This window comes from Capsicum annuum, chromosome 10 (genome assembly GCF_002878395.1).
Source record: "Capsicum annuum cultivar UCD-10X-F1 chromosome 10, UCD10Xv1.1, whole genome shotgun sequence".
NCBI classification, from domain to species: domain Eukaryota; kingdom Viridiplantae; phylum Streptophyta; class Magnoliopsida; order Solanales; family Solanaceae; genus Capsicum; species Capsicum annuum.
Genome location: NC_061120.1, coordinates 76,210,223 through 76,232,122, shown reverse-complemented (window position 1 = coordinate 76,232,122; position 21,900 = coordinate 76,210,223). Strand labels below are relative to the sequence as shown.

At 33.8% G+C, this 21,900-nt stretch overlaps 1 protein-coding gene across 1 annotated transcript; it reads left to right on the top strand.

Moving 5' to 3' along the window:
• Positions 1 to 5,593: 5,593 nt before the first annotated feature.
• On the top strand, positions 5,594 to 13,387 carry LOC107845574. Its single transcript, XM_016689987.2, has 4 exons — positions 5,594 to 5,734; positions 7,757 to 10,104; positions 10,195 to 10,503; positions 12,495 to 13,387. Exons 2-4 carry the CDS (start codon positions 9,722 to 9,724, stop codon positions 12,526 to 12,528), a joined length of 726 nt encoding a protein of 241 aa, XP_016545473.1. The 5' UTR covers positions 5,594 to 5,734; positions 7,757 to 9,721; the 3' UTR covers positions 12,529 to 13,387.
• Positions 13,388 to 21,900: the final 8,513 nt, after the last annotated feature.

Genomic DNA, 21,900 nt, shown 5'->3' with positions numbered 1-21,900 from the left:
TGAGCATGATTTAAATTTGTTATTGATCTTGAGTCAGGCACCTAACCTATTTGTATGACACCTTATTGAATGGCTCCTACCGAACTTAAGAAGTTGAATTCTCAGCTTTAAGATCTTCTTGGTAAGGGTTTTATTAGATTGAGTGTGTTGCCTTAAGGTGATTCTATCCTGTTTGTAAAGAAGAAGGTTAGTTCCTTGCGTATGTGTATTTACTATGGCAGCTTAATAAGCCGATAGTGAAGAATCGATATCCTATGCCTCACATTGATGATTTCTTTGACTAACTTTAGGGACCAACAATGTTATCTAATATTGATTTGAGGTCTGGTTACCATTGGTTAATAATTCAGGATGAGGATATCCTAAAGACAGTATTTAGGACTCATTACGACCATTATGAGTTTTTGGTGATGTCTTTAGGGTTTACTAATTCCCCAACAATGTTCATGGATTTGATAAACCACTATTCAGGCCTCATTTGGATTATTTTGTTATTCTATTCATACATAACTTACTTGTGTATTAGTGGAGTAGAGAGGAGCATAAGCAGCATTTTAGGAGTTTACTCTTGACTTTAAGAGTACTCTTAACTTTAAGAGATCATAGGCTTTTTACCAAATTCTCTATGTGTGAGTTCTGTTTTGAGTCAGTGAAATTCCCTGGGCATGTGGTTTCTAAGGATAGGATTATGGTAGATTCGGCAAAGATTAAGGCTATTCGTGATTAGGCCATAATTACACCTCTATCTGTGATTTGTACCTTCATTGGTTTGGTTGGTTACTATAGGTAATTTGTCAATGATTTTTCTACTATTATAGTGCTGATGACCATATTGACTCAAAATAAGATTTTTGTGGTGGTCCAAGGTATGTGAGTCAATCCTTGGTAAGCTCAAGAAATTTCTCACTTTAGATTCTATATTATCTTTTCTAATTAAGGTGAAGGGATTTACATATATTGTGATGTTTCTAGTGTTGGTTTGGCTTGTGTTTTGATGTTGTAGGGTCGAGTTATTATTTAACCATCGAGGCAACTAAAGATGCATGAGCTCAACTACCTCACTCATGATTTGGAGTAGGAGTTGATAGTTTTCATGCTTAAGATTTGGAGACATTATCTTTATGGCATGCATTCTGAGATCTTCATTGATCATCATAGTCTTCAGCATCTTATGACCTAAAGAGAACTTAATTCTAAGTAGTGTAGATGGATGAAGTTTCTTATTGATTATGACATCTCCATTTTGTATCATATGGGCTAGGTGAATATGGTAACAGATGACATGAGCTGGAAGGAAACAAATACGAGTATCTTGGATTCTATCTTAGTTTCTCAGAGGTTATTGGCATAGAATATCTAGCCCTAGCCAACTTAATGGTGTGACATGATACTTCAAATACCATGAAGATTCTTACTAGTGTTGAGGCGAGTTCTACCTTATTTGAGCATATTTAGAGTTGTCAGTATGAGGATATAAGAAATTGCATCATCTGTAATGAGGTGTTGAGTGGTATATCCAAGAGGGATATCATAGATTCTTAGGGTATTTTGAGTTTGATAGCCGCATTTGCATTTAGAGGGTTGGTGACTTGATTTAGTTGATTCTGTGCGAGGCTCATAGCACTAGATATTCTATTCACTTGGGTATAGCTAAGATGTATAGAATTATTGGTGGAGCATCATGAAGAGAGATATGGTGGACTTTGTAGCTCATTGCCAATGTTGTTATCAGGTGAAGGACATGCATCAGAGGCTTGGTGGCTTGATTCAGAGGTTGCCTATTCCCGAGTGTAATTGGGAGTGGATTACCGTAGACTTCTTTAGTGATTTACCTCACACTTTCCATAGTTCTTATGGTATTTGGGTCATTATGTATCGGTTGACAAATCGACATATTTCATTCCTATTTAGATATCCTTCAGTTCCGATAGGTTAGCCGATTTGTATGTTCTCGAGATAGTTTATTTACATGGAGTACCTATATCTATTATTTCAGACTGAGGTTTGGTATTCACTTCTAGTTTTTGGAGAACTTTTCAAGAGGATTTTGGTATACAAGTGGATCTTAGCACAACTTTTCACTCTCAGACTGAAAAATAATTGGCTGACTATTCAGGTTCTCGAGGATATGCTCCAAGCCTGTGTTATGGATTCGAAGGATAGTGGGAGCAACACTAAACTTTGGTTGATTTTGCGTATAATAAGATACCACTCAAGTATTGAAATGGCATATTTTGAGGCTTTTTATGGTAGGTGATGTCATTCTCTGATTGAATGGGTTTGAGACCTTTGAGGTTAGACTCTACAATACTAACTTCAGGAATCATTGGATAGAGTCAGGGTGATTTAGGATAGATTGAGCGCAACTTAAAGTAAGATGAAGGGTTATACGGATCGTAGACTTTGTGCCTTGAGTTTTGGAGTTAGTAACCAGGTATTCCTTCGAGTATCACCCATGAAGGGTGAGAGGAGGTTCAGGAGGAAAGGCAAGCTCAACCCTAGATATATTCTCTTTTGATATCTTTCGCACAGTTAGTGAGGGGCTTATTAGTTAGCCTTACCCCAAGATCTTGTTATTGTTCATTTGGTTTTCCATGTTTCTATGTTGTGGTAGTGCATTGCTGATGCATCTTATGTCCTCTGATAGGACATAGTCCAGTTAGATGAGAGATTGACATTCGTGGAAGAGCCATTGTTCATATTAGCCAGGGATGTTAGACTGTTGTGCACTAGAGAGATTCCAATGGTTTAGGTTCAGTGGATGCCCAGTAGAGGAGGCTACATACGATATTGAGTGAGAGATGCGGACTAAGTATCCTACTTACGTTGATGGAAAATAAAAAAAAATGGGGATGCAAAACAAAAACTAGAAAAAGACATATGGTTCACAGATGGTTCTAGATCATCTCAGAAACTTAATAACTACTACTAATAATAATAATAAAAAGACTTAACAATCCTTTATAAGATGAGCACCAGTGGAAGGATATAATAAAGATATTTTTGTTTACTAATTGCTGACAATATCATGGAAAACATTTTCACTAATTTTCTGTTGGGAAACAAGGTGGCAGCTTGGCATATTCTAATCCACCATACACGCCAGCCTATGGCCAATATGCAAGTATTTAATTCAATTGTATAGTCACTTTTTTTTTCCTTCTTTTTGTATGTAGGAGGTGAAAGACAAAATAATTATATATTGAAAGATTCAAAAGTTGTTTTCCAAAGTCACTTTTGAACAAAAATCACAGATTGAACAAAAAAATGATTCACAATTAAAAGTAATTTCTGTCGAATTTTCAGAAAAGATGCAAATAATGTAATATAGTAAAATCCGCAGAGAAAAAAATAAAATCCGCATAGAAAAATAAAAATAAAATCCGCACAAAAAATATAAAAACTAGAAAATTATAACATCAAATTACTTGGCTACTGCGTAATCTCACGAGATCAAAATAAATACAATCTAAATCATAATGAAAAGCAATTAAACAAAAATATATCAATTTACCTTGAATTTGACTAGAACACGAGTTGAAATTGAGATATTAAGGATAAGAGAAAGTGAGGATTGTGTTATTTTTACTTTCTTCTGACTGTAGTTTTTTAGGTTTTGACTTATTAAAATAGGAAAAGAATGATAGCTAATTTAATAGGAAAAGAATGAGCTAATTTAGGTATAAAATAATTAGAGGAAAAAAGTTTGAAGGGAAAACTTATCTGTTTTTATTAAAATTAGAGGGAATTTTTTGTGAATTCATCAATTTAATAAGGTAGGCATAAACTTAGAGGGAAAAAATTGGAGGGAATTTTTTTTTACTTTTATTTTGATTTTTGTATTATTAATTATATATTGATTCCTTAAAATTTTGATTTATCAGTTAAATATAATTAGAGGAAAACTTTTGTGAATTTATCAATTTCCCTCCTAACTGAGAACAATTGATTTTTTATCAATTTCACGCGTAAATTTTATTTTTTTTAGTAATGATTAATTATGAGTTCAAATCAAATAACAAATCTCAAAACACTTGATGAAGAATAGTATTTGAAACTTACAAATATATATGTGTGTGTGTAAAACTGAACCAAATTTAACAATGAGCGCCTATTGTTACGCCAAAATATATTGTTTCGACTGAATAAGTTTGAATCGAATAACAATTCTCAAAGCACTTGATCATAATAAAGTTTGAGCTTGGATTAGTAAATTTAATTTTATTTGAATTCGATATAATTAATTAACCAAAATTAATTATAAATAACTCCTATTTATTTAAATAATATTTGAAAAGTTAAAAATTAAGATATTGTAAAATTGAATTGATTGTGTTTGCAAAACTGAATCGAATTGAATAATGAGCTCCTATTATTACACCAAAATATTAATAGAATTTTAATTTACACGACCTGTTGCAGTAAATGCTAGTCAAAAAGTCTTTGTAACTAATCGTGTTGGAATTTTGGTTTATTATTAGAAATTTTAGATTTTTATTGAATAATGGGGAGTTTCGAATTTAGAAATTTATTCAAAATATTCAATAACATGATCAAAAACAATTCTCAAAGCACTTGATCAAGATAAAATTTGAGCTTGGATTAGTGAAGTTAATTTTATTTGAATTGGATATAAGTAATTGATCAAAATTCATTAAGCATAACTCTTATTTATTAAATAATATTTGAAAGTTAAAGATTCAGATATTATTGAAAAATTAAATTGATAGAATGATTAACCTCTTTAATTAAGCAACCTCAATAAATGCATTGTTTCATAGAAGAGGTCCAAATTGAATAAAAATTTTCAACACAAAATGAGGATAAAAACTTATGTTTCACCTGGTATCAGTTTAAACATTTCACCTTTGCTCACAATTTTTAAATACATAGTTAATTTACTAATAAATTATTATCCTAATTGTAATTTTTCCCTGTCAATAAATTATTAAATTAATTTAGTAGATATGAAATTTGAATAAAAGAATACTAAGTGTATTACTCTGATCGTTCACTTTTACTTGACCACTTTGAACTTTTCACGTCTATTAAAAATAATATTTGATATAAGTATTTTACCATTACCTATATCAATTGATGTTTAGAATTAGGTCTTAAAAAATAATTTGCGAAGTAAATAATTTATGCTAATAGTAAAATATGATCAAAAAAATAATTTTATATTTTTGTTTAGTTAAAAATAAAAATACAAGCAAAAGTGAAAATTTATTTTAAAAAAATGAACGAGTAATGTGAAAGAAGAAAGTCGTACACACATAAATAAATGTGTGCCCTAAATAATGTATTAATTATTTAAAGTTGTTATAATTTTTACCTTATTTTCAAATAATATATATTACTTGTTTTGTTTGTTTATGTGGCATTGATAAAATTTCAAAAATCAAATCAAATTCGAATCAAAATTTTATGTCACTAAAATATTCTAGATTGTTAATTATTGTAATTTATAATATTTTTTTTTTATGTATTATTTAAATATATAACAAATTAAAAGGAAAAATAACATAAACAAATACTGCTAAACGTACAATCCCATAAGCACACTCACTTTGTTTTGATTAAAAGAAATAGTAAATTAGCATCAATTATTCTGCATCATCATATTAGACCTTATTCCCCTTTTTGATATCCAAAAATCCCCAAATCGGTGTACATTATCTCTCAAGGTTTAACATCGATCATTCTCAGCTCCTCTTGCATCATCACACAACAGGTAATTTTATTTCCTCACATTAAGAGTAAAAGGGACATCAAGTTTGAGCTTGATTAGTGAGTTTTTTTTTTCCTCGTTCTCAATTACAGTACCGCAACGTCACATAACATCAAATTTTAGCTTGATTAGTGAGTTATTTAGGGAAGAGTTTGATAAGAGATGTTACTTTTAGCAATATACATTTTTACCTGAATTGTTGTTAAATTTTAAAACCTTCGGAATATCATCTTGCAAAGAAACAAATGTCTGACTTTGGTGGTGTGGTCGGTTTTGAGGTTGATGGAGACCTCCTAAAAGAGTTATTGCTTCGTCGTTCGGAGCGGTGGCGGAGTTGCTTCATGAATCTCAGGGTTGAGGTAGCAATTTTCTTTTGATCTTCATGAATCTCAGGGTTGAGGTTGCTTCATGATTTTAGTTTAGTTCGTATTATCCTTAGGTAGAGGATGGCATCTCCGACATTCTAGCGTTGAAATTAGTTGATTTTAGAATCATCAATTATTTTCTCCTTTAGTAGTTCCCGTTAGAGAAGATAGAGCGTACACTCGGCATTCCCCTTTAAACGATCCATAGTATTTGATTTAGCTCTCTCTCTCCGGGTACAATTTATTCAAAGAATTGCAGAAACAAACAATTCTAGACTTATTCACTGTATATTTTCTTTTACACAGATTTATATATGCAAATATTTCTAACAAATTAGCCCTTGTATCTACTTGGAAAGGCGTTTGTATGGATGTTGATATCATTTTAAACCTTAACAACACAGAGTATGATCTTGTGTAGCCAATTCATCTGGTTCAACACTAAACTTCAGTCAATTCAATGTACTCTTGTTGAACTGGTGGGGAAAAACCAAGCTACTAATACAATGTAGCCCCTTTTATGGGCAAACGGTCCTTAGTCTTCCATGTTCCATTTCCTTCTTGAGATATATTATACTTCTTTACTTGTACTAGTAGCTTCAGAGGTTAAATCCATAGTATTTAATTTAGCTCTCTATCTCCGGGTACAATTTATTCAAAGGATATCGATAAGGCCACATACAATAAAACCTTGTGGTCCAACCTTTCACCAAACCCCATCCGCAATGGAAACTTAGTGCACCGGATGCCCTTAAGACGGGAGGGAGAGGCCTATTCTATTTTTTTATTGGTACTGTCATAACACTTTGTAGATATTGATTTGTACCTTTGACAGGTTAATCATTAGGGTGTTTCACATGAAATCTAAGTGGCCAATTCCTTTGTCTATCTTGTGTTGTCACTAGCTTTTGAATGCCTAATTGACAAAATTAGAGGCGTAACACCTCCCTATCTTCTCGTGTTTTTTCCGAAACACATACAAATCAGTGATTGTAAAACTCAGTAAGATTAGTAAGATTAGTATTGTAGTTAGAGTTGAATTCCAATTTTACTAGTACAAAAATATACAACAGTTTGAAATTACTCCTAGTTTGCTTTGAGTTTTTCAAAGTTCAAGCAAATTGTGTAACAAACCTTAGTGAACAATTTCTCTTCTAAGTTTCTGGCAACTGAAACTCTTATCTATGATTGAACAATTAGATTCTAGCTAGGGAAGATTGTCTTTTTTTGTTACCACAACGTTTGTTAGTTGCATATCTTAAATTCCAGGATGCCCATACTGATGGCTTTCTTTCGAAAACACTGGACCCCACCTGTTGGGATTATACTAGGTACATTGCTATTGTTGTAGGACAAAAGAAAATGGAAAACAAGAGCACTTGAAGGATATGAAATTCTTTTCTTAGAGATTTAGAGGTTGCTTTCCCCTACATAAATTTTTGGAACACCCATGATAACCCTTATTTGCATAGATAATTGGTTGAATTATCAGCTCATGACTCCTTATTGAATAAACCATATTGTTTGTACGATAGATAGATTGATAGATGACATGGTTTGTACGATAGACAGACTGAATAAACCATATTGTTTGTACGATAGATAGATTGATCCATTCTTGTTCATGCTAACAGTGTCTTTCTCTACTCTTTCTTTGTAGGAAATTTGAAAATGGACAAGTCTTGGATGCGTTGTACTGACACATCGAGCGATGTTTATATAAAAGGACTTGACAATTTTCTTCAATTTGCTTTTAAGCACTCAGAAGTCGATGGTGAAATTCCTTTTCCTTGTACACTATGTAATAATGTTTTAAATGGGTCTAGAGCTGATGTCAGGGAACATTTAATAATTAGTGGGATAGTCAAAAACTACACACGTTGGCTTCATCATGGATAATCTGTAGCTAAAAGCAAACCATTAACCAAAACGAAGAAGGAAAAGAGCAATGTGATCTGTCTCAAACGAAAGAAAAAGAACAAGGTGATCCATCTCAAAAGAAAAGAAAAGAGTGAAGTGATGATATGTTTGAAATGATTTATGATGCTGCTGGTCATGAATTCACGGATGATTCTAGTGGGGTTAAGTTTAAACAAGGTGATGCTTCAGAACCGACTTCCAAAATTTTCAAATTAGTGGAGGATGCTGCACAACAACTTTATCCTGGTTGCGAGACATTCTCCAAATTATCAATGATTGTGGAATTGTTCCAAATTAAGTGTCTTTATGGGTTGAGTGATAAAGCAGTTGATAGCATATTGAAGTTAATTAAACGAGCACTTCCTTCCGATGAAACTTTACCAAAGGCATTTTATGGAACCAAAAAAGTAATTCAAGATTTAGGTCTTCGTTATGAAAAAATACATGCTAGCGAGAACGATTGCATGTTATTTTGGAAAGAAAATGCAAAAGCTGAATCTTGCTTAGTTTGTGGGGAGTCTAGGTGGAAGTCAGTTGAAGGTCAAAAAACTGATGGGGCTGTTCAAGGAAAGATCGAGAATAAAGTTCCGCGAAAAGTGTTACGTTACTTTCCCTTGAAACCAAGATTGTAAAGGTTGTTTATGTCATCAGAAATAGCTTCAGACATGACATGGCATCATGATCAACGTTTGAAAGATTGGGTTCTTAGACATCCAACGGACTCTGAAGCCAGGAAACATTTTGATAGATCTAATCCGGGATTTGCTAGAGATCCTCGTAATGTTAGACTTGGATTAGCAGCTGATGGGATAAATCCTTTTGGTAACTTAAGTGTTTCTCATAGCACTTGGCCAGTAATTACCACTGGATACAACTTACCTCCTTGGATGTGCATGAAACAACCATATTGCTTCTTGTCTTTGTTGATACCTGGTCCTAAAGCTCCTGGAAATGTGATATTGATGTGTACTTAGAACCATTGATTGATGAGTTGTGAGAATTATGGTATTGTGGAGTCGATACATTTGATGCTTCGAGAAAAGAGAATTTTTGTATGCGGACAGCACTTTTACGGACTATAAATGATTTTCCCGCTTATGCGAACTTGTCTGGATAGAGCACAAAGGGAGCTTTGGCTTGCTTTTCATGCAACAAAGACACTCCATCTACTCGATTAAAGTATGGTCGTAAGTTTTCTTACATGGGTGCTCGGAGGTTTTTATCATCTAATCATAAGTGGCGGAGTAATAAACGTGATTTTAATGGAAAAGTAGAAAGAAGACCTGCTCCAAAAATTCTATCTGGAGACGATGTTTTACGCCAGCTGCTTACTCTAGGAGACATGAAATTTGGTAAGACCCAGAAAAAAAGGAAGTACGAAAAAGGTAAAGACACTCATAACTGGAGAAAGAAAAGCATCTTTTTTAGGCGCATCTTTTTTAGGCTCCTTACTGGAAAAATAATTTACTACCCCATAATTTAGATGTGATGCATGTTGAAAAGAATGTGTGTGATAATGTTATTGGGACATTTTTAGATATTGAAGAAAAAACAAAAGATAATTTAAATGCTCGTCGTGATTTGAAGGAAATGGGTATAAGAAAAGATTTACATCCCACTCAAAAGAGATGGAAGATGGTATTATCCAGCAGCATGTTATTCTTTATCATCGGAGGAGAAGTCTAAAGTATGTAAGTTCTTGGAAATGGTTAAGGTTCCAAATGGTTATTCTTCCAATATATCAAGGTGGATGAAGTCAGAGGATCGTAAAATTTATGGATTAAAGAGTCATGATTCTCATATTTTATTAGAACAACTGCTTCCTTTTGCAATTCATGGAGTCGTGCCTAACAATGTCTGTGATGCTATCACTGAGTTAAGTATTTTCTTCAAAGAGTTGTGTTCAAAAACACTAAGGGCTGATGTGTTGGATCAGCTTGAAGCTCAAATTCTAATAATATTGAGTAAATTGGAAAAGATATTTCTACCAACATTTTTTGACATTATGGTGCATTTAGTGATTCATCTTCCAAGAGAGGCTAAACTTGGTGGACCTGTACAATACAGGTGGATGTATCCAATTGAGAGGTATGTTTTTCATGTATAGTTTTGACTTAATTTTATGTAGCTTTTTAATTTGTCATGCTGTTTTGAGTGATATAATTTTATATCATGCAGATTTTTACGCTTATTGAAGTGCTATGTTCGTAATAAAAATCAACCTGAAGGGTCTATTGCAGAAGGGTATATTGTTGAGGAAAGTCTAATATTTTGCTCAAGGTATCTACATGGAATTGCCATAGGGCATAATCGAATGGACAAAAATTATGAAGTTGATCGTGCTGAGACATATAGTGGATTATCGATTTTTGAAAAAAAAGGTTCTTCTTTATTAAGAGATACATCGAGAGATCTTGAAGAGTTTGAGAGAAAACAAGCCCATCTTTATGTCTTGAGAAATTGTGAAGAAGTTCAGCCATTTCTACGGTATGTTTTGTTAGCTTTGTTTCAACTCTTATAGTTATTGGGATAACATGAAGACATGCCTTCCCCTTCTTATAGCCTCAGAACTGTTGTAATGCCAGTGGATTTTGCAAAATTTCTATGCTGGTATTCCAAGATAGCCTCCACATGATATTGCTGTCGAAACTCTCTTACTGTTGTTATACTACTTTAATAGTAAACTGCAAGTCTGCAACTTTTCTTTATTTTTTAGATAAGGTTAAAGTACAACCTTCGGTTAAAGTAATTAAGATGGAGGTAATACAAATGTACAAAATTCACTGGGCTTAGCTCCTTTTTGCACTTATCTATAAGATCCAGATATTGTTTGTATCATTTACAATATTAATTATACAAACAGTATAATTGAAGGCGTCTAACCTCATATAATGTGTTCAGTTTTTCTGTCAAAACCTCTATATACCCAAACTGTCTGCGCATACATAATAGTATTGTTTTCCATATTTTCTTTGCTCCTTTAGTTCTTGTCTTTTCCTGACATCAGCTGTTGAAGCCTTGTACACCATACATATAAACATGAACACCTTGTACCCCATACATATTCAGAATGATGTGTCAGAACTACGATACATGTCTGCAGTGTAAAAGGATGTACTTTACTGGTCCAGTAGAGTCATCTAATAAGCATCACATGCATCCTATCTTTTGTAAAATATATTGTGGTAAGCATTTCTTATGTAATTTTGTCCATTGTCTCGAGTCAAGATTCAAATATGTGCAAGTTACTAACTAGTGTTTCATGGAAATTTAAAAGAAAAAATAGAATGTCAAAGTGAGGTGCCATTGATATAACAAACTGCAAGTAGAGGAGGTACAACAAGGACAAAGGATAAGATATATGTGAAGTTGGTGTAATGATGCTTGGCAGGGGCATATCTGGGTGGGGGTCACCGGGTTCACGTGAACTCATTCTCCCCTCCCTAGATCATATATAATAGAGTTATATTTTTTGAAAAATATTTAAATGTAGATGTGTGAAATCATGCTCGAAGTATTTTCATATGTGCACCCAAATTCTGGATACCCCTCTGAATTGCTTGGGAAAAAACATTCCAACTGTCACAATAATTATTGAGAAATTGCAACCAGATATTGTCCTCTTGTTAACATCTTTCACTTATTTGCTTGTCTCCAGAAAAAAATGTTTGTTCATTTAGTCCTCCACTTACCGATTTGCTTCTTGAAAGTTGTTTTAGACATCCTTTCATTTTTTATTTTTTTAAAAAAAAACAAAAACTGATGAGATGCATAGCATCGACGAGTTGATTTATGGCGACTACTGATTGAAACACATTCCTGTATCTCTACGTTTCATCCAGTTGACTGATTGTTTAGATGATCTTCCAGAAACTGCCTTAATATGTTATTGAAAAAAATAAACAAAGAGACGTGCACAAAAATTTGTAAAGGCTCCGTGAGCTTCTTAAATGCTTTAGAATCCTTGCAGGTTTGGACGGAATTGACAGGAGTGCTTAAGCAAGATTTAGGTTAAGAATAGAAAGGTAAAAAATGGTTTAGGGTTGTCTCACTCCCCAACTATCATGTTTGGGCCACTCATTTCCAGAGTGGTTCATGACTAATTGAGTCTACATGCAGCTCCCCGTCTCTATATCACAGTTGGTAGGATCAACGTGATGAACAACTTTCCTCCCTTGTCTTTTTCCAATTGACTCTAAATTTCTAAGCTCACCAGATTGTCTGACAGTCATGTTATTGGCCTTTAATTTTGTGGTTGTTCCTCCTTTATATCTAATTAACACTCATTTGTATAACAACGAGTATGAGCAGAACAGTAAAAACGAGAACGTGAACTTTGATGATTGGTTTTTCCATCGAGTAAGTTTTTGTCGTATTTTATATTATATTTGTAATAGTTATTTATTAATTTTTGTTGTATTTTATATTAAATTTGTAATACTTATATGTTATTATTAATTAATTTATTTTTTGTACAGATTGTACAAATGCGCAAAGAAGGAAATCCACTAGAAAGTTGTAAATTGTATTCTTTGGCTAGAGGTCCTTTTAATGGGGTCCAAAGATTCAAGGGGTATGAAATAAATGGTTTTAGATTTCATACTAAACAACTCGAGGAAAAGAGGAAGAGGCAAAATAGTGTGGTTCTAGTAAGAGGAGTAGTGAAAGGTCAAAATATCAATTAATATGGTGTTCTAACTGAAATAGTTGAACTTCAATATTTTGATGGTAAACGTATTGTGTTGTGTAAATGTGATTGGTGGGACGTTGATCACATCGGAAAAGGAGTGAAAATAGACAAATATGATTGTGTTAGTGTTAACACTAAGAGAAAATTAGCAACAAATGAGCCATTTGTGCTTGCTTCTCAAGCGGAACAAGTTTTTTATGTTAAGGATAATCTTCATCCCAATTGGTCAATTGTTCTGAATGGTCATTCTACTTATTTCACTGGAGGTGCTATTGATGAAGAAACTTTTCAACAAAGTGTTTGTAATGATGTTTCGCATGCATTTGAGGACGGTGAAGACTTCATAAATTGGAGAAGAAATGATCTTGATGCTATTAGCATGAATGTTACTTTAGTTGATGATATTATTGAAGGCAGTGAATTAGAATTAGATACGGATGATGAAGATTTATTATTATATATATTTAAGTCTTATTTACTTATTGTTTATACTCTAGTCTTTTCATGGTAGTTTTTTTGATAAGATTAAATTTTTGTGTGGTAGTTGAACATGTGTTTTATTTTATTTACTAATTTTACTCGGCTTCATGTTCTATTTTCAATGGTTGAGGGGTGTTAGATGTGCAATACAGTTTGAGTAGAGAATTACTTCATTGAATTGATGTATAAAGTTCTCTCTTTTGTGTTTATAAGGTTATATTACCTTTTATTTATAGATTATGCTATTAAATTTGAGAAGTTTCTCATGAATCTCAAAAAATAAGTTTTCATAAACAAGTTGTCACGGATCTCGACTTTAACTAGAGACAATTGATTCAATAGGTTAGGTACTAAAACTTTTCGGTGGTTAATATTCGTTATGTACTAATGTAATAAATAGGTATGAATGATCTTAAAAATTTGACCTTTTTTTTTTTTTTTTTTTTGCTTAATAATGAAGAATTTTAAAAAGGTAGTATTGTTACAACAATTTCTCCCATGATTAAAATAATTAGTAGCTACCATATAAAGTCACAACAATAATTTTATGGCTATATCATTTAGCCACTGACGAATACTTATAACTATTAAGTTACAACTATATAACTTAAAAAAATATTTATTTAGCTATAATTTTTGCTTCAAATAATTTATTGTGGCTAAAAGATTATTATTACTACGATAAATTTAATTATGGCAAAAATTAATAATTAGCTACAAAATTTTACTATACCAAAAAATCTATGATTATTTCATTTAACTATTGCCACAATTTTTATAACTTGAAGCAAAATTATTTATTTAGCCACAATATTTTGCTTCAAATAACTTCTTGTGGCTAAAGAATTACTATTGTTACAATTACTTTTTTTGCGTGGCAAAATCTTATAATTAGCTATCCAATTTTACTGTAGCAGAAAAACTGTAGCTACTTAGGCAATTATTACCACGAATGTTAGCAATTGTAGCAAAAATAAAGATTTAGCTTTGTCAAATTAGCTTTCGTGACTAAGAAATTTAACGAATTTTTAGATAGCCACGAAATTCAGATTTTTGTGGCTATTAATTGATAATAGCTACGATTTTTATATTCATAGCTTAGATTTCGTAACTATAAATACATATTTTTGTAGTGCGTAGAGGAGATATGGATATTGAGATTGAAATTTGAGTATTGAGATAGTGTATGGGTTGTGAACCCCCTATGGGTCCTACCTGGAAGCGCTGGCTCGATAGTTATATATGGAGGCTATGCGATAATGTCGATCATATCACATCATCATTATTATCATCCTCATTTCATTTTATCCATTGATGCATCTTCTGGATTATATTTTCGTATTGTTTTTCTGATGCATGTCTATACTATTTTTTTTGACATATCTATTTCCTACTTATGTGCTATATTTAGAAATGTTAGTGGAGACAGTATGAGCTACCGTTTGAGACTTTTTTTGCTTGCAGGTGACGTTCTCATAGTAGGTATTTATATACTTTATTTTCTATTTTGCTCAGTCGGCATATGATACCTACTGAGTATAAGTGGACTGTACTCATTCCTACTGTGCTCTTTTGGTACAGATCTAGGTACGAGTGCACCACACGATGCTTGAGTTCCGGACGGTGATTTGATAGATTCTAGGTAGTAGTCTCTCTATGCTTTCGGAGTTGACTTTCAACCTCATCCTATCTAGTTAGGTCTTATTTTGTATTCACAGACAAACTTATGGTGTCTTTTTGGATTTTCAGTTGTATTTTTGAATTTGCATTGTATTTAAATTATTCTACACTATGACACCAGATTTTGGGATGGTTTATGGTATTATTGTGATTCAGACTTCTGTTATTATTGTACATGTATGGTTCGACTTCATTCGTTCTATACGTCTCGCCTTGGGATTGTGTTGTTAATTTTTTTATTACACATCAATTTGAGTGATTGACTTACTTGTCAAGACTTAATCGCGATAAGTGTCATCATGACCTGAATTTTTTATTCGTGATAAGTATTCAGATAGTGGTTGAATTTTTTTAATCACTGTTCACATGTGTTAAGATTATAATATGTCCAAGACCTATGTAGAGGTGAAAGACTCCAAGAAAGTTCTGATGGGCAACTATGATATGTTTGAATGCTATAGAGAAAGAAAGTGTCGATATCAATTTTATATCTAGATAGAAGCTAACACTGTTAAATGCGCACCATGTTTCTGACATGAAATTTTTTTTTAGCGTCCGCTAGTTCGCTGTTTAAAGGGGCTTTAAAATAATCTTTGAATTTAATCATATAATAGTACTTAAGAATGACGTATTTACTGAAAAAGACTACACATTTGGTGGCATGTTCAAACTTATTGTTGATGCAATAAATTATAATTCTTCTTATATTTTTTAGTTTAATTATCTGAGCTTTGAGTTCTATTTTACTATTTCTGATTCTTTACTCCTGTTAAGCCGCCCATCATGCTTTACGTTTCATCACGACTTTATTTAGTATTCTTTATCTTGAGCCGAGGGTCTATCGAAAACAACCTCTCTATTTCTTCGGAGGTGCTGTATAGACTGCGTACATCTTACCCTCCCCAGACCCCATTGTATGGGAATACACTGGGCTTGTTATTGTTGTAATTATCTTATATGACATGCTTGATTATTATATTTAAATTTTAATTCGTTAAATTATATGTTCTAAATAGACTATACTTTTTGCAAGCATGATCATATAAAAAATGTAAAATTTGCATAAAGCAAAATAGATAAGAAATCTTTTCATAAAACAAAAAGATTTACTTAATTATTACAATTAGTACATTCTAAGATATGTGAATTCAACGAAGAAGAGGTGAGAAAGGGGAAATCACCCCTTCCAGCTATCGAGTTATCCGGGATCGCCTTGATCTTTTCATGTCAGCTTCAGACTAATCCATTAATTTTCTCAAATGTCGAATCTTTTTCTCCGTATCGGCCTCACCAAGTGATAAAGCTCTTGCCTTTAATTACTTCACCATCCAGGAAGGCACTCGCTTTGAAAAATATCTGGGTTTTCCCATTGCACAGGGATGTCTTAAAGTTAGCGATTTCTAATTCCTCATGAAGCTAAACAATTGACCCTGGCAGGGCAACTCACTCTTATCTGAACCACCCTAATACAATGTTGAATCATGTGATGCAATTCATAAACGTTCCTACTAGCATACGTAATACTCTTGAGCGTTGTGAACGCCACTTCTTATGAGGATCTACCCCACAACGTAAAATGCTACACCTTCTAAGCTAGGACCAAGTTACCCAAGTCAAAGCCACGGGAGGCTTGGGTATCCAATGTATTCGGCCTAAAAATGATTCACTCCTAGCTTCTACTCCTTGACGACAGTTCCAGAACCTGAAATCTCTATGGTCTACTTCCTTACTTTCTCTCTACTTCTCCTTATTTGGTTCTCTAAGACCAACCAACTCGTTTGCAAATTGGAAATATCTCCTTAGGGGATGGAATGCCTGCTAAGAGGGCCTTGTTTGGTATATCCACAATGGGTCCAATATCATATTCTGGATGGAGCCCTAGATCTGGCCTAAAATCCTTCTCCGAAATTTGATTTTAGGACCTTTTCCACCCACCGACGAAAACCAAATAGTCGAATCTTGCCTACACGGAAAAATATCGCTCTCGTTCGACCTACCGCCTCAGATTCGGCGTCTAATTAACACTTATTTATATCTTTCAAGATTCGGATAGTAATAAGGGTTACAACCAAATTATTTGGGATCTAACTCCTACAGGTAGATTCACAGTCAAATTATGTTATGATGCTCTTACTCAAACTCCCTCAACCCTAAACTTTTATTCATGGATTTGGAAACTTAAGCTCTCCCCCTAAGCTAAGCACTTTCCTCTAGCTCGTCGTTCATCAACGCCTACCAACTTCTGCGTACCTGTTATTTTATTTGTACTTCCTCGTAAGTAAAGTACGGAACGAGCCTTGTCTATGAAGCAGAGCGACCTCATCTTGCTTGCTTCTGGCGAAGCTTCTAGCGGGTACACAGAATCAGTATATGCAGAACAATAACTTCAACTAGAATTCAAGTATAAACAAGAACATAATAAAGTATATCCAATACCCTCAACACAAGATCAAAATGACCTTTTCAAGAGGTGTATTTTATTCTTTCAGAAATTAAGATGAAACAGAAAATAACCAAGTCGTCTGAATTCACGGAGTTTCCTTAAAGAAAATAATTTCCCTCACTGTACCCGAGGTTATGGAATTTTTTCTCCCAGGATAACATGGCTACACAGACCAACTGTAGTGGTACCTCAAACAGTTGGAATATTTTCGAACGCACAGAACGTTTTGATTGATCACACAGAGTAATTTGGAAAAGAAGAAGTAATTTTTTATTCTGAAATTTTTGTATGTAAACCTGTAGATGAAAGCAGGTTTATATAGCCACAAGATGCCTCTTCTGAAAAGTGGCAAAGGTTCATCTAAAAGGTGTAACCTTTTCTGAAAATTCATGTCCATTCGTCCAAACAGTGTGACTGTTCTGAACAAGCATACCATTTCATGAATAAGTGTGTCAGTTCGTTGAAACAATGCATCAGTTCACCGAAATAGTGCATCACTTCACCAAAATAGTGGCACCAGTTCGATGAAGTATTGCATCGGTGCAAACTTCTGTATGCATGTATAAATGGAGTACCAAAACCAAAAAATATTTCACTACATTTTTTGTATTTTTCAGATTAGATTTCTGTCTGGATTTCTTTATTTCTGTCAAATAAACTTTGTCTAAAAAGATAGATCTCATCTATCGATCATTTGCCAAATCCAAATCCAAATCCGAAGCCAAGCCGAGCGAGCGACGATGACAACGGTGTGAGGCATCTCTTATTTCTTGCTTCACTTACCATGTGGAGTAAGTGTTCTTATTATAAACACTCCAAAGTTCCCTTCTCCCACCAATGTGGGAGAATTAGTGAACTTTCCAATTTGGAGTACACTTTCTAAATTGGGTGTCTCCTTTTCTCCACCATTTTCCATTTTCCATTCATACTTCATACACACTTTGAACCCAACAATCCCCCACATGAATGGGGAATGGCTATTTTTCATAAAAGCTGTACAGACAAGTATGTGATCATCGAGCAAAGACTGATTACATCTGGATAAGTGGGTTTCCCTTTGAACTTTCTGTAGTAAACATGCATTGGATGCACTCGGTCAATCGGTAGATTTGATATCTTTGAACCGTCGAGCTTTAATGTACACCTAGACAATACATGTCATACAACCAGCCTTTTAACATTTCTGGTTCTCACGGTTTTATTCTTTTTAGCCATGAACACGTTCCGGTTTTATGAGAGCTTAGAGAATAAGCCTTTACTAATATTCTCCGTAAAACGGCTTCCACTTCACCCTCACATAGGTGATTTCTAAACGTTTAATCCTATAGATTAAACTATTTGGTCAAATCTGCCAAATTTAGATAATCATTAAAAAACTTTTCACCTTAAGTCTTATCCTAGTTTACTGTACATTGTCTATATCATGAGAATGAGTTGGGTAATTGACAATGTTGAACCTACCATACACAACTTTTTTTTATCTCCTTTAACCTAGTTCTTGGGATCTCTAGTCTGCTAGGTAGAGTTACCACCATACTGACTTGTCCTAGGCCTTAAACCCATTTCCTTGGATGTCCTTTCTACTCCTTCTCTAGATAGGCCTTCTGTAAGTGGATCCGACACATTATCCTTTGACTTTACATAGTCTATAGTGATAATTCTACTAGAGAGAAGTTCCCTAACAGTATTGTGTCTTCATTGTATGTGATGAGATTTATCGTTGTACATCAAGCTCCCTACCCTACCTATTGCCGATTGGCTATCACAGTGTATACATACTGGTGCCACTGGCTTGGGCCAATAAGGAATATCTTTTAATAAATTTCGGAGCCATTCTACTTCTTCACCGGCTTTATCCAATGCGATAAATTCAGAGTCCATTGTAGAGCAAGCAATACAAGTCTGTTTGGATGATTTCCAAGAGACTGCTCCTCCACCGATAGTAAATATATATCCACTTGTGGATTTTACTTCGTTCGATCCAGTGATCCAATTTGCATCACTATATCTTTCAAGTACCGCAGGATATTTATTATAATGCAAAGCATAATTTTGAGTGTATTTAAGATATCCCAAAGCTCGTTTCATTGTCATCCAGTGAGTTTTGTTGGGATTACTCGTGTACCGGCTCAATTTACTAATAGCACATGCTATGTCTGGTCATGTACAGTTCATTATATACATTAAACATCCCAATACTCTTGCGTACTCAACTTGTGAGTCACTTTCACCTTCATTCTTTTGAAGTGCAAAGTTCACATCTAATGGAGTCTTGGAAATACCGAATTCCATATACTTGAACTTGTCAAGTACTTTTTTGATATAATGAAACTGTGACAATGCTAACCCTTGTGGAGTTCGATGGATTCTTATACCTAAGATCACATCTGCAATTCCAAGGTCTTTCATATCAAACTTGCTCTCGAGCATTCATTTGGTTGCATTTATGTCAGAAATATCTCTGCTGATGATCAACATATCATCCACATATAAACAAACAATTACTTGGTGATTTAGAGTGTCTTTAATAAATACACATTTATCATATTCATTTATCTTGAACCCGTTTGCCAACATGGTTTGGTTAAACTTCGCATGCCATTGTTTAGGTGCTTGCTTTAGTCCTTACAACGACTTAATATGTCTACACACCTTATTTTTTTTCCTGGATCCACAAAACGCTCAGGTTGTTTCATGTATATTTCTTCCTCCAATTCTCCATTTAGGAAAGTGATTTTCACATCCATTTGATGGCTTTGAAAATCATATACCACCGCTAAGGCAATTAACATTTGAATCGATGTTATCCTTGTTACTGGCGAGTATGTATCAAAGTAATCAAGGCCTTCTTTTTGTTTGAAGTCTTTTACTACAAGTCTTACCTTGTATTTGTCAATAGTATCATCCGTTTTCATTTTTCTTTTGAAGATCCATTTAGAACCTAAAGGTTTATTTCCGGGAGGAAGATCAACCAATTTCCATGTATGGTTGCTTAAGATTAAATCAATCTCACTATTGATTGCCTCTTTCCAAAAGGATGAATCTGAAGATGTCATCACTTCCTTAAATATTTGAGGCTCATTTTCTAAGAGAAATGTTACAAAATCCGATCCAAATGATGTAGACGTTCTTTGACGTGTACTACGTCTTGGATTTTCTTTATTATGTTCATTCTCAATTGGTTCATCACGAGGTCGTTTAGACCTCCCACTAGACTGTTCATGTCTAAGTTTATACGGGTAAATGTTTTCAAAGAATTCAGCATTATCTAATTCAATTACCATATTTTTATTTATATCCCGATGTTCAAATTTATGAACCAAAAACTGACATGCTTTACTACTTTTAGCATATCCTATGAATACGCAGTCCACCGTCTTAGGTCATAGCTTAACACTTTTAGGTATAGGAACTTGGACCTTTGCTAGACACCCCCACACTTTGAAATATTTCAAGTTGGGTTTTCTTTCTTTCCACTTTTCATAAAGAATTGATTGTGTCTTACTATGGAAAACTCTATTGAGTATACGGTTGGCCGTAAGGATAGCCTTCCCCAATAAGTTTTACGGTAAATCAAAACTTATAAGTAAGGCATTCATCATTTCCTTCAAAGTTTGGTTTTTCCTTTCTGCAATTCCATTAGATTGAGGTAAATATGGGGCCGTAGTTTGATGGATGATTCCATTCTCTACACATATTTGCGCAAAGGGATATTCATATTCTCCGCCCCTATCACTTATCATTTTGATCTTTTTGTCTAACTGATTTTCAACTTCAGTTTATATTGCCTAAACGCATCTATCACTTCATCCTTACTATTTAGCAAGAGACATAACAATATCTAGTGCAATCGTCAATAAAAGTTATGAAATACTTTTTCCCACCACGTGATAGTGTTGACTTCATATCACAAATGTCAGTGTGTATTAAGTCTAAGGGATTGGAATTCCTTTCAACGGACTTATAAGGATTCTATGCATACTTCGATTCTACACACGTTTGACACTTTGATTTATTGCACTCAAAGTTTGGCAAAACTTCTAAGTTAATCAATTTTCGTAACATTTTATAATTAACATGGCCTAAACGTTCATGCCATAAATCATAAGACTCAAGCAAATAAGAAGAATTTTGAACTTTTATTTATTTCAACAGCCATTACATTCATCTTATAAAGGCCTTCCGTCAGATAGCCTTTTCCTACATACATTTCTCTTTTGCTAATTATAATTTTTTCAGAAACGGTTACACATTTGAATCCATTCTTGTCTAGAAGTGAAAAAGAAATTAAATTTCTATGTAACTCCGGAACATACAAGACATTGTTAAGTGTCAAGACCTTTCCTGAAGTCATTTTCAAACATATTTTTCCTGTTCCTTCTACCTTAGCAGTAGCGGAGTTAGCCATGTAGATTATTTCTTCTACTTGAGCCGGAGCAAATGATGAAAACAACTCTTTGCTGGCACATACATGGCTGGTGGAACCAAAATCCATCCATCATTCGCGAGGATTCCCCACCAAGTTGCATTCTGAGAACATAGCACACAGATCATCACATTCTTTGTTGGACTCAACCATATTAGCTTGATC